A 15,084-nucleotide genomic window follows, 5' to 3' on the forward strand; every position below is an offset into this window, starting at 1 on the left:
TGTGTACGTAATGTATGATATGTGGGGGGGCAGCAGGCCTATGTATGATGTGTGCATATGTATGGTGTGAGTGTATGTGTGTATGTAATGTATGATGTTGGGGGGGCAGTGGCGGGGGTGTGTGTATATGTATATGGGGGCAGTGGCTGGTGCATGTATGATGTGTATGCATGAATGTTTTGTATAGGAGCAGACGGGCATTAGGGCAGTTGTGCATCTAATTTTATTTATTTTTAGTGGCCCCCGCACTAAATTGCACCCCCAGAATCCTCCCCTTCATACTCACCCGCCAACCAAGAGCCCCACGGATGCAGACAAACACGCCCGAACCAAAACTACAACTCCCAGCATGTTGGACCATAACCTAAACTGTAGAACTATAAAGTGTAACATGCTGGGAGTTGTAGTTTTGGTTCGGGTCAGCTGCAGAGTCAGGCTGCATCAGGGCATGCTGGGTGTTGTAGTTACTAACTGTAATTCCCAGTATTCCTTGACACATCCTATGGCTCTGCAGCTGACACAAACCAAAACTACAACTCCCAGCATGTTACACAATAACCATAACTGTAATACTATACAGTACAACATGCTGAAACCCCCACAGAACCATAGGCTGCATCAGGGCATGCTGGGAGTTGTAGTTATCTTGTAACTAAATGCAACTTCCAGCATTTTCTGACACAAAATGCAGCACATAAACTGGAGAAGCAGAACCCCCCCCCCCCCCCCCCCAGTAACACATAAGTCCCTATTGAGACTGAAAAATAGTGATTAAAATATTGTAAAAAGTGCGTATACATGTGAATAAGCCCCTTTCCTAATAAACGTTTCCAATTTTCTTTAAATAAAAATAATGTACAAAAATAAACATAAGTGGTATCGCTACATGTGGAAATGTCCAGACTATTAAAATATAATGTTAATTAAACCGAACGGTGAACGGTGTAAATGTAAAAAATAGTCCAGAATTGTTCATTTTTGGTCACTTCATATGAGAAATTTTTTATAAGGTGATCAAAAAGTTACATCTAGACTTTTCTGGGCTCGGGTATAAGAGGATCTACAGCTCTCCCACCGCTAATAGCCTGACATACTGCGATCACCTACTAAACCATTAGATCAGCGCTGTCAGCAGTGTCTAAAGGATCTTCTATCCATCCCTGGTGGTCTAGTGGGGGGGGGGATCGGACTATTTTGGTTGAAATTATTTTATCTACCAGGACAAGTGGATTTTCTTGAGGGACAAGTAGATTGTGTTCCGCTTTAGTCCCTTGGACAAGTAGTTATTTTTAAATTTCCACACCCCTGATATGACTGGAGAGGTGAGGGATTCTGGGAGTGATGTCACATGACCTCATTCTTATCTGTGTAATAACAGATGGATATGACTGGAGAGGTGAGGGATTCTGGGAGTGATGTCACATGACCTCATTCTTATCTGTGTAATAACAGATGGATATGACTGGAGAGGTGAGGGATTCTGGGAGTGATGTCACATGACCTCATTCTTATCTGTGCAATAACAGATGGATATGACTGGAGAGGTGAGGGATTCTGGGAGTGATGTCACATGACCTCATTCTTATCTGTGTAATAACAGATGGATATGACTGGAGAGGTGAGGGATTTTGGGAGTGATGTCACATGACCTCATTCTTATCTATGGAATAACAGATGGATATGACTGGAGAGGTGAGGGATTCTGGGAGTGATGTCACATGACCTCATTCTTAACTATGGAATAACAGATGGATATGACTGGAGAGGTGAGGGATTCTGGAAGTGATGTCACATGACCTCATTCTTATCTATGTAATAACAGATGGATATGACTGGAGAGGTGAGGGATTCTGGGAGTGATGTCACATGACCTCATTCTTATCTGTGTAATAACAGATGGATATGACTGGAGAGTTAAGGGATTCTGGGAGTGATGTCACATGACCTCATTCTTATCTATGGAATAACAGATGGATATGACTGGAGAGGTGAGGGATTCTGGGAGTGATGTCACATGACCTCATTCTTATCTATGGAATAACAGATGGATATGACTGGAGAGGTGAGGGATTCTGGGAATGATGTGTGATGTCACATGACCTCATTCTTATCTATGTAATAACAGATGGATATGACTGGAGAGGTGAGGGATTCTGGGAGTGATGTCACATGACCTCATTCTTATCTATGGAATAACAGATGGATATGACTGGAGAGGTGAGGGATTCTGGGAATGATGTCACATGACCCCATTCTTATCTATGTAATAACAGATGGATATGACTGGAGAGGTGAGGGATTCTGGGAGTGATGTCACATGACCTCATTCTTATCTATGGAATAACAGATGGATATGACTGGAGAGGTGAGGGATTCTGGGAGTGATGTCACATGACCTCATTCTTATCTATGTAATAACAGATGGATATGACTGGAGAGGTGAGGGATTCTGGGAATGTATGTAGTGATATTAATATGTCTCTCCATACACAGGATTACACAGTAGTGAAGAAGTCCTCTAGTGGGCGCTGTCGGGCCCCTATGTGTGAAGGATGGGGAAGAACCCTGAGCCCAATCCCGGGGCCCCCACCTCACTCCCTGATACATGAGGAAATGGATGAACAGAAGATCCGAGAACTCATCAACAAGATGATGGAGCTGCTGACTGGAGAGGTGACACTGCTGGGACATTATACAGTAATGGAGGGGTCTGGTGATGACTGGAGAGGTGACACTGCTGGGACATTATACAGTAATGGAGGGGTCTGGTGATGACTGGAGAGGTGACACTGCTGGGACATTATACAGTAATGGAGGGGTCTGGTGATGACTGGAGAGGTGACACTGCTGGGACATTATACAGTAGTGGAGGGGTCTGGTGATGACTGAAGAGGTGACACTGCTGGGACAGTATACAGTAATGGAGGGGTCTGGTGATGACTGGAGAGGTGACACTGCTGGGACATTATACAGTAATGGAGGGGTCTGGTGATGACTGGAGAGGTGACACTGCTGGGACATTATACAGTAATGGAGGGGTCTGGTGATGACTGGAGAGGTGACCCTGATGGGACATTATACAGTAATGGAGGGGTCTGGTGATGACTGGAGAGGTGACACTGCTTGGAATGCTGGGACATTATACAGTAATGGAGGGGTCTGGTGATGACTGGAGAGGTGACACTGCTGGGACATTATACAGTAACACCACTGGAGGGGTCGGGGTGATGACTGTATCATTATGTGTCAGGTTCCTATAAGGTGTCAGGACGTGGCGGTCTATTTCTCCATGGAGGAGTGGGAGTATGTAGAAGGACACAAGGATCAGTACAAGGATCAGGTCATGATGGAGGATCAGCAGCCCCTCACATCACCAGGTAATAGACATGACTATATACACACGTCCTCTCATTATTTGTATGTAAAGAATGAATTCAGTCTCTGTATGTGTTCCCTACAGTCAGATCCAGTAAGAGAACAGCACCAGAGAGGTGTCCCCGTCCTCTTCTTCCACAGGATGATCAGGTAGATGGAGATATTCCCTATGATCTGTAGAAGGGCTGTGAAGCTCTTGTGGTCAGTCCCCTCACCCTCCATCACTCCTCATCTCCTGCTCATCTATAACATCCCACGTGACTTCTCCTACTGTCTGATGACTTTTACTATGTTTCTTCCACATCTTATGAATCAGGGTGAAGATCCGAACAATATTAATGCTCCAGACACAGATGTGAGCGGTGATGAACAGTATAAGGAGGACATTCCTACAGGGAAAGATCTGAACAATATTAATGCTACAGAGATGAAGGAAGAAGAAGAGACAGATGTGAGCAGTGATGAGCAGTATAAGGAGGACAATCCTACAGAGAAAGATCTTATCTATATTAATGCTACAGACATAAAGGAAGAAGAAGAGACAGATGTGAGCAGTGATGAGCAGTATAAGGAGGACATTCCAACAGGAAAAGATTTGAGCAATATTAATGCTACAGATATGAAGGAAGAAGAGACAGATGTGAGCAGTGATGAGCAGTATAAGGAGGACATTCCAACAGGAAAAGATCTGAACAATATTAATGCTAGAGATATGAAGGAAGAAGAAGAGACAGATGTAAGCGGTGATGAGCATTATAATGAGGACATTCCTACAGGGAAAGATCTGAACAATGTTAATGCTACAGACATAAAGGAAGAAGAAGAGACAGATGTGAGCGGTGATGAGCAGTATAAGGAGGACATTCCTACAGAGAAAGATTTGATCCATATTAATGCTACAGACATAAAGGAAGAAGAAGAGACAGATGTGAGCGGTGATGAGCAGTATAAGGAGGACATTCCTACAGAGAAAGATTTGATCCATATTAATGCTACAGACATAAAGGAAGAAGAAGAGACAGATGTGAGCAGTGATGAGCAGTATAAGGAGGACATTCCTACAGGTAACCGCCCAGGTGAGTAGTAACCACTAAATGCAGAGATCAGTCACAGATTCTGCTCAGTCACCGACTGTAATAATTTTTTATGGAATTTTTTTAAGTGGTACTCTGATGGAAAACTATTTTTTTTAATCAACTGGTGCTAGAAAGTTATTCAGAATTGTATATTACTATTTAAAAATCTTTAGCCCTCCAGTACTTATCAGCTCTTATTCTCCCATGTCCGTGTCAGGAACTGTCCAGAGCAGGAGAGGTTCGCTATGAGGATTTTCTCCTACTCTGGACAGTTCCTGACATGGACAGAGGTGTCAGCAGAGAGCACTGTGGTCAGACAGAAAACAACTACACATCTTCCTGTGAAGCATACAGCAGCTGATAAGTTCTGGAAGAATTAAGATTTTTAAATAAAAGTAATTAAGAAACCTGTTAAACTTTTGGGGACCAGGTGATTTAAAATAAATGGTGTTCCACCGGAGTACCCCTTTAAGCCCCGTGTCCTGTCAGTCTTTTCTGCTGTATATTCCTTTATTCAGTCAGAATATAAACTATAAATGATGAGAATGTGAGACGGTTGAGAATATAATAAAGGTGATTTGTTCTGATCATCTCCATCTGGTTTTGTGGTTCCTGACATTACACAAGGGCCATGAATCCGGATGATGCAGACAATCCACCAGCACCAAACCTTTTCACTATAATGGATCTGCAGGATCAGAGGATTGAGCAATTGGCACTTGTAATGCAGACGCTTTAGAATCGTACGTCTCCCCTAGAGCCTCCTGTGCCTCAACCGGCAGCCACCTACGCTCCGGCAACTATTTCTGCTGCCATAGAAGCCATTGCCTCCTGTGGGTTTACTGGATCTGCCCCGCTTCCCCAGCATTATGGGGGTGATCCTAATGAATGTAGAGGCTCCCTGAACCAAGTGGGCATTTATCTGGAAATGGTCCCGCAGTCCTGTCCTAATGATAGAAGTAAGGTAGGATTCCTGATCTCCCTCCTTACTGATAACGCTCTATCCCGGGTGAATCCTCTTTGGAGACTGATAAACGTATTATCTACGACTACAGAGACATTTCATCTCCCTGTCCGTTCTCCCTCTGCGGCAGAGCAGCTCATGTCCATGTAACAGGGGACGAGAACTGTGGCCAAGAATTCAATAGAGTTGTGTATTGTAGCAGCAGAAGTGTGCTGGGATAAGGAAGCGCTGGTGGACACGTTCTCTCCTGGACTCTCCGATATTATACAAGATGAGATTGTGGCCTCCTGGATCATCTGAAAGGGTGAAACCAATGCTGCTCAGGGCCACCCCCCTTTCCATGGAGGAGAAGGATTATAGTAGGGGGAGGGGATGTGTCTTTATTGTGTCCCTTTGCTCGGATCATGCCAAACCTGGTGAGGAAACACTTGGGGTCCTGCTAGGGACAGATATTGGGTGGGCTTTCTTCATCCCCAGAGTTCCACAAAGACAAAGTTATGATTAGGATTATCCTATCGTGGTATATTTCCTCTGTGGTCACGCAGGTCCCCGTGGTCTCCAGTGCTGATGGGTATTTTGATGATGTGTTTGTAGCCAAAAACTCTATTCCACTCCAGCTTTGGGTCCTCTGGCCATGGAAGTGATTTATAGAAGACCCTTACAGCCCCCTCACCTTATCCATGAGACAGTTCCCTTGTCTGTGGTGTTGGGGGCTCTTTACCAGGAGACCCTCTAGTTCCAGGTGATTATCTCTCGGCATTATCCTGTTGTGCTGGGTTCTCTTTGTTTCCAGAGACATAATCCCCGTTTGGACTGGGTCACAGCTGAGGTTTGTCTTGGTCCCCTCAGTTTGCTTCTACCTGTATATATAGATCGGTTTGGTTGGTTTGTATCTCCTCGGTCTGTCGTATAATTGTACACGACAAAGATCTTCTCTTCCTAAAGTATACCAGGAGTACCACAATGTGTTTGATAAGATGTAGGCGGGGGGGCACTACCTCCCCACAGACCCCATGATTGTACCATTGAGCCTCAACCAGGTGCTGTACCCCCAAAGGGCCGAGTCTACCCTCTGTTTGTGGCAGAGAACCAACCCATAGAGGAGTATGTTACAGATGGACTGTCCCAGGGGTTCATCCAAAATCTAATTGAGGCCCCTGGGATTGGTGAGTTGAGGCCCCTGGGATTGGTGAGTTGAGGCCCCTGGGATTGGTGAGTTGAGGCCCCTGGGATTGGTGAGTTGAGGCCCCTGGGATTGGGGAGTTGAGGCCCCTGGGATTGGTGAGTTGGGGCCCCTGGGATTGGTGAGTTGAGGCCCCTGGGATTGGTAAATTGAGGCCCCTGGGATTGGTTAGTTGAGGCCCCTGGGATTGGTGAGTTGGGGCCCCTGGGATTGGTGAGTTGAGGCCCCTGGGATTGGTGAGTTGAGGCCCCTGGGATTGGTGAGTTGAGGCCCCTGGGATTGGTGAGTTGAGGCCCCTGGGATTGGTGAGTTGGGGCCCCTGGGATTGGTGAGTTGAGGCCCCTGGGATTGGTGAGTTGAGGCCCCTGGGATTGGGGAGTTGGGGCCCTGTATCAATCGCAGGGGCCTCAATCACATTACAGTCTTATCCAAAGTAACTTATAGAGAATTTGACCCCTTTTTCTCCACACTAAAGCCAATATACGGGGTTATAGTGGGGTAAACAGCTTTACAAAGAGGGGTCACTTACTCACATCCGTGTAGTATATGCAGAGTTCCGGCGCTGTAATCTTTAGCTGCATTGCTACGTTGCGAGAGATTGTTCTGTATTATAAACTGGAGAAATGTGAATTCCACGAAGGTCACAAACGTTTTCCACCCTGAAAGCTGCCGTCACCACAGCTCCCATCCTGGGTCACCACAACCCAGCTTTCCCGTTCATACGATGCGTCTGAGACAGAATAGGTGTCTCACCTTCCTACCCCAGAGAGACCATTTTATCCTTATAGCTTTATTACCAGGAATCTTTCCTCAGTGGCCATCATTTGTCCCTCAAGGAGTGGCCGCACTTGTCTGTGGGTACTACCGGACCTATTCTAATTCTTATGGATCACAAACACTTCATTTACCTCCCTGCGGCCAAATGTTTATCTCTAGGACAGGCTAGGTGGGCTCTCTTCTTCTTCTCCCCATTTTATTAGGTGTCTCCTTTCTTCTTGGCACTAAGAACACTAACAAATTGCGCTAGATTGGTATGATTGGTGCCAAAAAAAACAAGCTCTTAACCCCTTAAGGACCAAGCATTTTTCCGTTTTGGCACTTTCGTTTTTCATCCTTACATTTTAAAAATCATAGCCCTTTCAATTTTGCACCTAACAATCCATATGAGGGCTTATTTATTTTTTTTAGCCACCAATTCTACTTTGTAATGACGTCATTTTACCCAAAAATCTACAGCGAAACAGGAAAAAATATCATTGTACAACAAAATTGAACAAAATTGTAGATTATGGGGGCTTCAGTTTCTACACAGTAAATTTTTTGGTAAAAATGACCCCTTATCATTATTCTGTAGGTTCATACGATTATAATGATCCCCTGCTTATATAGGTGATTTTGTCGCACTTCTGGAAAAAATCATAACTACATGCAGGAAAATGTATACGTTTAAAATTCTCATCTTCTGACCCCTATAACTTTTTTATTTTTCCGCGTACGGTGCGGTTTGAAAGATCATTTTTTGTGCCGTGATCTGAAGTTTTTATCGGTATCATATTTATTTTGATCAGACTTTTAGATTTTTATTAATTTTTTTATGGTATAAAACGTGACCAAAAATACGCTATTTTGGCTTTGGATTTTTTTTTTTTACGTGTACGCCATTGACCGTGCAGGTTAATTAACAATATATTTTTATAGTTCGGACATTTACGCACGCGGTGATGCCACTTATGTTTTTTATTAAAACAGTATATATATTTTTTTTAATGGTAAAAGGAGGGGGGTGGTAATTAAAATTTCTATTAGGGAAGGGGTTAAATCTATTAACTTTATTATTATTATTTTTTTACTTTTTTTATGCAGTTTTATAGCCCCCTCTAGGGGCTATAAGATTGCATACACTGTTCAATGCATTGCCATAGGAATTCATTGATCATTGTTTTCTGCGCTTGATTGCTCAAGCCTGGATTTCAGGCTTGGAGCAATCATACGCCGATCGGACAGCCGGGAAGAAGGTAAGACACCTCCCACTGTCCTCTCAGCTGTTAGGTACGCCACCATTTCACCGCGGCGGTCCCGAACAGCTCCGCTAAGCTAGCCGGTATGGATTTCTCCCATTTTAGATGCCGCGATCAACTAACTAAAGGGTTAATACCGCACATCAGCCCGATCAGTGATATCCGGTATTAGCCGCGCGTCCTGGTGCTGATAGCAACCAGGTCCCAGCAGTTATGAAGCGCGCTCAGCTTGTGAGCGCGCTTCACAGATTGGGAGCCGGCCACGGACGTACCGTATATACTCGAGTATAAGCCGAGTTTTTCAGCACAATTTTTCGTGCTGAAAACACCCCCCTCGGCTTATACTCGAGTGAACTCCCCCACCCGCAGTGGTCTTCAACCTGCGGACCTCCAGAGGTTTCAAAACTACAACTCCCAGCAAGCCCGGGCAGCCATCGGCTGTCCGGGCTTGCTGGGAGTTGTAGTTTTGAAACCTCCGGAGGTCCGCAGGTTGAAGACCACTGCGGCCTTCAACATCATCCAGCCCCCTCTCACCCCCTTTAGTTCTGAATACTCACCTCCGCTCGGCGCTGGTCCGGTCCTGCAGGACTGTCCGGAGAGGAGGTGGTCCGGTGGGATAGTGGTTCCGGGCTGCTATCTTCACCGGGGAGGCCTCTTCTAAGCGCTTCGGGCCCGGCCTCAGAATAGTCACGTTGCCGTGACAACGACGCAGAGGTGCGTTCATTGCCAACGTACTTCTGCGTCATTGTCAAGGCAACGCCTCTATTCCGGGCCGGAAGCGCGGAGAAGAGGCGCCCCCGGTGAAGATAGCAGCCCGGACCACCTCCTCACCGGACCACCTCCTCACCGGACAGCCCTGCAGGACCGGACCAGCGCCGAGCGGAGGTGAGTACTCAGAACTAAAGGGGGGTGAGAGGGGGCTGGATGATGTTGAAGGCCGCAGTGGTCTTCAACCTGCGGACCTCCGGAGGTTTCAAAACTACAACTCCCAGCAAGCCCGGACAGCCGATGGCTGCCCGGGCTTGCTGGGAGTTGTAGTTTTGAAACCTCTGGAGGTCCGCAGGTTGAAGACCACTGAGGGCGAATGATGAGAAGAGGATGATGAAGGGGGGGTGTGGGGATGATGAAGGGGGGCGGGGATGATGAAGGGGGGGAGTGTGGGATGATTACAAGGGGATGATGAAGGGGGGATGTGTGGGATGATAAGGGGATGATGAAGGGGGGATGTGCGGGATGATAAGGGGATGATGAAGGGGGGATGTGTGGGATGATAAGGGGATGATGAAGGGAGGATGTGTGGGATGATAAGGGGATGATGAAGGGGGGATGTGCGGGATGATAAGGGGATGATGAAGGGGGGATGTGTGGGATGATGACAAGGGGATGATGAAGGGGGGATGTGTGGGATGATAAGGGGATGATGAAGGGGGGATGTGTGGGATGATGACAAGGGGATGATGATGAGGATGTTAATGACGGGTCTGGATGATGACAGGGGGGATGAGGTATTTCCCACCCTAGGCTTATACTCGAGTCAATAACTTTTCCTGGGATTTTGGGTTGAAATTAGGGGTCTCGGCTTATACTCGGGTCGGCTTATACTCGAGTATATACGGTAAATATGCATCCGTGGTCGCTAAGGGGTTAAACCCAGTGTAAATGGAAAAATAAAATGTTATTGCTATGAGGAAAAAATGAAAACACAAAAGCTTAAATGTCCTGTGTTGTTAAAGGGTTAATACTGATAATAAAATCTGTTATTCTCTGCAGATTCTTGTAGCAGGAGATCAGAGGAGAATCTTATATCTTCAGATTATAAAGCAGATGATGATATCACACAAGATACATATGAAGAACATTCCATTATCCCAGATACACCCTCAGCCCTTCACAGCCAAGATCTGTCATCTCATCCTTATATACAGGTCCTGTATTCTCAGTCATCACAGGATGTTCAGCAAAATAAAGGTCACAGAAGAGGTGTTAAAGATAAAAGAGCTCAAAGAGGAAAGAAGCCATTTTCATGTTCAGAATGTGAAAAATCTTTTACTTCTAAATCACATCTTGTTCAACATAAAAGAACTCACACAGAGGAGAAGCCATTTTCATGTTCAGAATGTGAGAAATGTTTTAATACGAAATCAAATCTTATTCAACATCAAATAGCTCACACAGGAGAGAAGCCATTTTCATGTTCAGAATGTGGGAAATGTTTTGCTCTGAAATCAATTATTGTTCAACATCAAAGAACTCACACAGGAGAGAAGCCATTTTCATGTTCAGAATGTGGTAAATGTTTTACTCAGCAATCAAATCTTGTTAAACATCAAAGAATTCACACAGGAGAGAAGCCATTTTCATGTTCAGAATGTGGGAAATGTTTTACTCAGCAAGCAAATCTTGTTAAACATCAAATAATTCACACAGAAGAGAAGCCATTTTCATGTTTACAATGTGGGAAATGTTTTACTCGGAAATTAAGTCTTATCGGACATCAAAGAACTCACACAGGGGAGAAGCCATTTTCATGCTCAGAATGTGGGAAATGTTTTATCCTGAAATCAATTCTTGCTGTACATCAAAGAACTCACACAGGGGAGAAGCCATTTTCATGTTCCGAATGTGGGAAATGTTATACTGGGAAATCAAATCTTGTTCAACATCAAAGAACTCACACAGGGGAGAAGCCATTTTAATGTGCAGAATGTGGTAAATGTTCTACTGGGAAATCAAATCTTGTTAAACATCAAAGAACTCCCACAGGGAAGAAGCCATTTTCATGTTCTAAGTGTGGGAAATGTTTTACTCAGCAATCACATCTTATTAAACATAAAAGAACTCGCACATCTATATATTAACCAAGTACATAGGATAGTTGACAGTAATACATACTTATATATATTTATACAATATATGCTTCATCTCCAAACTTGTTATTAATTTTTAAGAAGTTTTCTTTCTTATTATTTATTATTCTTATATTCATCTCCGCACACTGGACTTATAATAAATGTAATATTGTCCCTGACGTTGTGTATAGGGAATGTAACGCGTCAGTGTTGTCCCCGCCCCCATCTCATTATGAATATAGAGACTTTAGTTCAAACCATCGGTGCAAAAAAAGTTCCCAGTTCAAAATTTGAGAAACCTGTTTCATGTCAAAATTTCTTTAAATCTGTTAGCTATTGCTCTGGGGTCAGTCAATTTCCCTCGGTGTGCCGGATCCCACAAATATGGGATGGACAAGGATTTACAATGTTTGGCCTTGAGCCTAGAGGCCAATAGCCTCCCCGCCTTATCCGAGTTCATGTCATACGAAGCCCTGAGTTTCCTTGCCCTCTTCTCATAATCTATGAATAAGAGTTCCTGTAGAGAGGTCCTCAGAGCCTTCAGCTTATCTATAGTAACAGGGGAAGGTGTCTGTTGGTTAGTAAGTTCTGCCTGCTTGATCTCAGAAAGCAAGGAGGTCATTTCAGAAAGCCAGGAGGTCATAGCTTTTTCCTGTTCCCTCTTAACTCTGGCTCCAAGTTTAATAAAGGACCCCCTAATGAAGGCCTTGTGGGCATTCCAGATTGTATGAATGCAAGAGGGGTCATTAGCATGAATGTGGAAAAACTCAAATCTCTCAATAGTGTATTGTTATGTGTAGCATGGTTAAGCAAGAATAAATTTGTGCGCCATAGGTATGTGAGAGGGAGGCGGCCCTGTTCCTTAATCGACATAGTGATGGGCGAGTGGTCTGACCATGTATTAAGTTCTATGGCTGTATCTAGTAAAACTGCTTTGTCGACTAAGAACATATCTAATCTGGCGTAACGATTGTGGGCAGAGGAGAGGTGGGAGTAGTCCCTCACTGAGGGATGCATAGCCCTTCATATATCATAGAAAGAGGATGAAGAGATAACCTCTCTAAGGTCAGACGAGTGTACATGTGATCCCGGTGCAGTCCCACTCCTTGTCAGCCACCGCATTAAAATCCCCACAAATCACCACTCTCCCCTTCCCCATCTTCTCCACCCTGCGCAACACTTTACGGATGAAACTAATTTGGCCGTGGTTAGGGGCATATAATGTGACTATGGTGTAGAGAATGTTGTTGAGATAAGCCACCACAATGAGAAAACGACCCTTCGGGTCAGCATAGGAGTCCACTAATTGAAAAGCTACAGTATTTTTAAGAGCCACCATAACACCACATACTTTCTTAGGGGCATGAGCTTGAAATATATGGGGGAAGAACCGGTTTGTGAGTCTGCGGGCATCACTCACTAATAAATGCGTCTCTTGGGCACAGAGTATATCGCACCTCAACTTCTTAGCCTCCCTCCACAATGAATCCCAATTAAGCCCATTCACATTAATGGAAATAAACATCAAAACCATGATATCAGAATATAAAATGCATCAGCATATGAAGCATACCCGACATTAGCAGGTGAGGGATTCTCAAATACTAAAGGATAAGGAGATGATGGTCTACCTGAAAAGGAACAAGGTGAGAAAAGACATAACAAAAACAACATGGAATGAAACAGCAAGTCCAAAGTTTGGAAAACCTGCCACATTGAGCAGATGGTACCAAAAAGGGTAGGAGCACAGTTCACTTGCACCGAAGAGGACACTCAATCAGGTCGGCACTGAACCCGCCGAGCCCTCAAGTAGCAGATCCCACTACTTTCCAGTCCTGAGGAACATGTGTGGGAGCCCAGAAAGGCAGGGTCCTTAGGAGGGGGTAAATTCCACTTCAACAGCAATCTGGAGCCCTCTTCCAAATTACGGATAACATGCATAGTATTGTCCCTTTGAACAAGGAGGCGTACCGGGAACCCCCACTTGTACATGATGTTTTCCTCACGCAACACTGTGGTGATAGGAGCAACAAGGTGCCTCTGTTGAAGAGTCGTAGCAGACTGGTCGGTGAACAGCAGAACATTGCGAAATTTGTCAGGCAAGGGCGGAGATTTTCGAGCAGCCGCCATTAGTTCTTCTTTAACGTGAAAATAGTGAATCCTTGCCAAGACATCACGCGGTACATCCTCGGATAAGTGCTTCGGTCTAGGGACCCTGTGAGCCCTGTCTATGGTCAGATCAATAGGGGTACAATGTGGACCAATTGAATAAAGTCCAGCAAATACTGTTTGAGCGCAGAAGGTGGTACAGTCCCAGGAATACCTCAGAATTTAACATTATTTCGGCGTGACCGGTCTTCGAGGTCGGCAATCTTTGCTTTAATAGAGGATACTTCATCTTCTAGCTTGTAATGAGCATCCACCAGTTCATTATGAGAGGGCACCAGTTCCCCCATCTTTGTCTCAACGTGCAATATCCTAGACTGCACTTCAGCCAGGTCCCGTTTCACTGGGTTCAACAAGTGTACATCACAATGAATGGAATGATGCAGGGCCACCAGCATATTCTTAAGTGTTAACTCTGTCACCGGAGCATCAGAGGAGGTCTGGTTAGCCAGGCAGTCCACCACTGCATATAAGGAGTCGCTCACCTCAGTGTCAGGGGGGAGATCTTCTTCTCCCTGCAGGTGCTGTCTCTGTTTCGCCGGGCTCCCGGAGGGTAGTGTAGCCGGGAAGGACGTTCCTCCACCCAAGTGCCGCTTCGCACTGTCGGGAAAGTTCGGATCCAGGGCAGCAGGGACCAAGCCAGGCACTGGAGGTGAAGGTGGCACGGAAGCACTCCTCTGCCGCCTCTCCGATGTGCTGTACACACAGTGCTGGGACGCTGGAGAGCCTGGCCCCGCCGGAGAACGCGCACCGGCGCCATCTTGAGATCCGCTCAAATCAGCCTGAATGTAGAAGTCGGTCAGCCCGGTTTTGCCTCCTGCGGGTCCTATATGACATGGCGAGTCAGTGGGTAAGACTTTCGCTGAATTTGCAGGAACTGTGAGGGGTGTAAGTCGCTAGCAGTGCGCGTAGCGCTCTGATCAAGCGGCCATCTCCGGCAAGCGCCAAGCCACGCCCCCCATTGGCAACATTTCTTAAGTAATTCCTTGGAGACTTGTTCTCCTTAGATTACTTTTAGAACCTTTTAATTAGATAATTGATTTTTACGGTTTATGCTAGACGTCAGGTTTATCTGTTACTTTTCCTATCTATTTCTAGAGTTTATTATTTAGTGTTTGTATTTCTGTATTGCGGCAATATGAATATTATTGTGGTGTAACGATGATTTGTTACTATCACGCAATGCTAATTATTTAGGAAAATATGGGTTAATTTTAAAAGAATTTGTCATATAAAAAATAATCTTAGGTTTACACCGGTGTGGTTTAACCCTAGGTTGAAGGAATTTAATGAATTTCAAGATAGTGGTTCTTGGATTAAGGTCGGGGTAAGATTAATTGAACACTTTTTTGTGAAAGGGAAAACGTGCACTTTTGTAGAATTAAAAGTAAGATGTAATATCGGTGAATCCTATAGATTCAGATATTATCAAATACAGTGCATAGTGAAAGTA

At 44.9% G+C, this 15,084-nt stretch overlaps 1 protein-coding gene across 1 annotated transcript in view; it reads left to right on the forward strand.

Moving 5' to 3' along the window:
• The first annotated feature begins 2,550 nt into the window (after window positions 1-2,550).
• The window catches only part of LOC130297954 (oocyte zinc finger protein XlCOF7.1-like), a 79,173-nt gene continuing 66,639 nt past the window's right edge, over window positions 2,551-15,084 (forward strand). Inside the window, 5 exon segments of the mRNA XM_056550816.1 lie at window positions 2,551-2,673; window positions 3,251-3,377; window positions 3,461-3,525; window positions 3,692-4,451; window positions 10,387-11,447. Coding sequence (XP_056406791.1) covers window positions 2,614-2,673; window positions 3,251-3,377; window positions 3,461-3,525; window positions 3,692-4,451; window positions 10,387-11,447 — 2,073 coding nt within the window. The 5' untranslated portion in view covers window positions 2,551-2,613.

Source organism: Hyla sarda (genome assembly GCF_029499605.1).
Source record: "Hyla sarda isolate aHylSar1 chromosome 1 unlocalized genomic scaffold, aHylSar1.hap1 SUPER_1_unloc_11, whole genome shotgun sequence".
Lineage (NCBI taxonomy): Eukaryota > Metazoa > Chordata > Amphibia > Anura > Hylidae > Hyla > Hyla sarda.